The 1,134-nt window shown below is 77.8% G+C and overlaps 1 protein-coding gene across 1 annotated transcript; it reads right to left on the bottom strand.

The window, feature by feature from the left end:
- Positions 1-285: 285 nt before the first annotated feature.
- OPA3 (outer mitochondrial membrane lipid metabolism regulator OPA3) lies at positions 286-878 on the bottom strand. The gene is made up of 2 exons (XM_035313227.1): positions 489-878; positions 286-416 (listed from the first exon to the last, which is right to left on the bottom strand). The coding sequence occupies exons 1-2, from the start codon at positions 845-847 to the stop codon at positions 383-385; spliced, it is 393 nt and encodes a 130-aa protein (XP_035169118.1). The 5' UTR covers positions 848-878; the 3' UTR covers positions 286-382.
- Between the last annotated feature and the right edge of the window lie 256 nt (positions 879-1,134).

The raw sequence follows: 1,134 nt of genomic DNA on the forward strand, positions 1-1,134 counted from the left end.
GGGGCGTCCTGCTCAGCCACGTGGACCCTGCGAGGGGCCGAGACTCCGCCCACTCCCCGTGGCCCCGCCCTTTCCTCGCAGCCCCGCCCACAGCCCATGGCTCCGCCCCCGCGCGAAGGGACCAGCCCCGCCCCCATCCGAAGGGCCCCTCTAGTGCTGAGCGAGGCTCCGCCCACTCCCCATTTGGCCCCGCCCCCAAAGGGTCCACGCCCCACCCACAGCGCTCAGCCCCTCCAATCAGCCTGGACACCCCCCTGGTAGGTGGCTAAGCCCCGCCCCATGGCAGGCCACGCCTACTGTCACATACCCCGCACCCTTTCCGCCCCCGCGCTGCGGCCCCGCCCCCCGAGGAGACCGCCGGCGGGAAGAGCGCGAGGGCGCTTTAATGGGCGGGGCCGGGGGCGGGGCCGTGCGCAGCGCCGGGGGTGGGGCCGTGCGCAGCGCCGGGGTCGGAAGCGGGGGTGGGGCCGTGCGCAGCGCCCGGGGCGGGGCCCGTCTCGGCCCCGCCCCCGCCGCTGGCCGCCTTCAGCGCGTCGAGCTCGGCGCGCATGCGCTCCAGGCCGGCCGCCATTTCGCGCAGCGCCGCGGCCTGCTCCTCCTCGCGGCGCCGGGCCTGGCCCGCCTGCCGCGCGTACTCCAGGTAGATGCAGAGCCCGCCCACGCCGAACACGATCGCCTCGCCCAGCAGCTCGGCGCCCAGCTCCGCCGCCGCCTCCTCGTTGAGCGGCTTCACGGCGGCGCCGCGGAAGCCCATGATCCGCATCTTGGCGCGCATCTCCACCCAGTGGTACACTGCGGGGCCGCCGCTCAATGTCACCCCCCCTCCCGCTCTTCCTCCTCCTCCCATTGGCCGCCCGGCCCCGCGGCGCCTCCCCCCATTGGGCCGCCCCGCCGTCAATCCACCTCTCCGCCTCGCCCTCCCCGCGCCCGCCCGCCGCCCTCTCCCATTGGCCACCCGGCCCCGCGGCTCCTCCCCCCATTGGGCCGCGCCGCCGTCGCTCACCCTCTTCGCCCCCCTCCCTCCCAGCTCCCGCCCCCGGCGCCCTCCCATTGGCCGCCCCTCGCCCGCCGCGCCCTCCCATTGGCCGCCCCTCGCCCGCCTCGCCCTCCCATTGGCCGCCCCGCCGGCCCCCC

The sequence above is a fragment of the Oxyura jamaicensis genome (assembly GCF_011077185.1).
Source record: "Oxyura jamaicensis isolate SHBP4307 breed ruddy duck chromosome 32 unlocalized genomic scaffold, BPBGC_Ojam_1.0 oxy32_random_OJ60949, whole genome shotgun sequence".
Classification (NCBI taxonomy): Eukaryota; Metazoa; Chordata; class Aves; order Anseriformes; family Anatidae; genus Oxyura; species Oxyura jamaicensis.

What these genes read in the sequence shown, in the direction of transcription:
- OPA3 (XM_035313227.1), bottom strand. Translation starts at nt 847, where the DNA reads ATGGGAGGAGGAGGAAGAGCGGGAGGGGGGGTGACATTGAGCGGCGGC. An exon ending in GGCGGGGCCGAGACGGGCCC is followed by an intron (nt 417 to 488) that starts CGCCCCGGGCGC and finishes CACCCCCGGCGC; the next exon opens with TGCGCACGGCCCCGCCCCCG.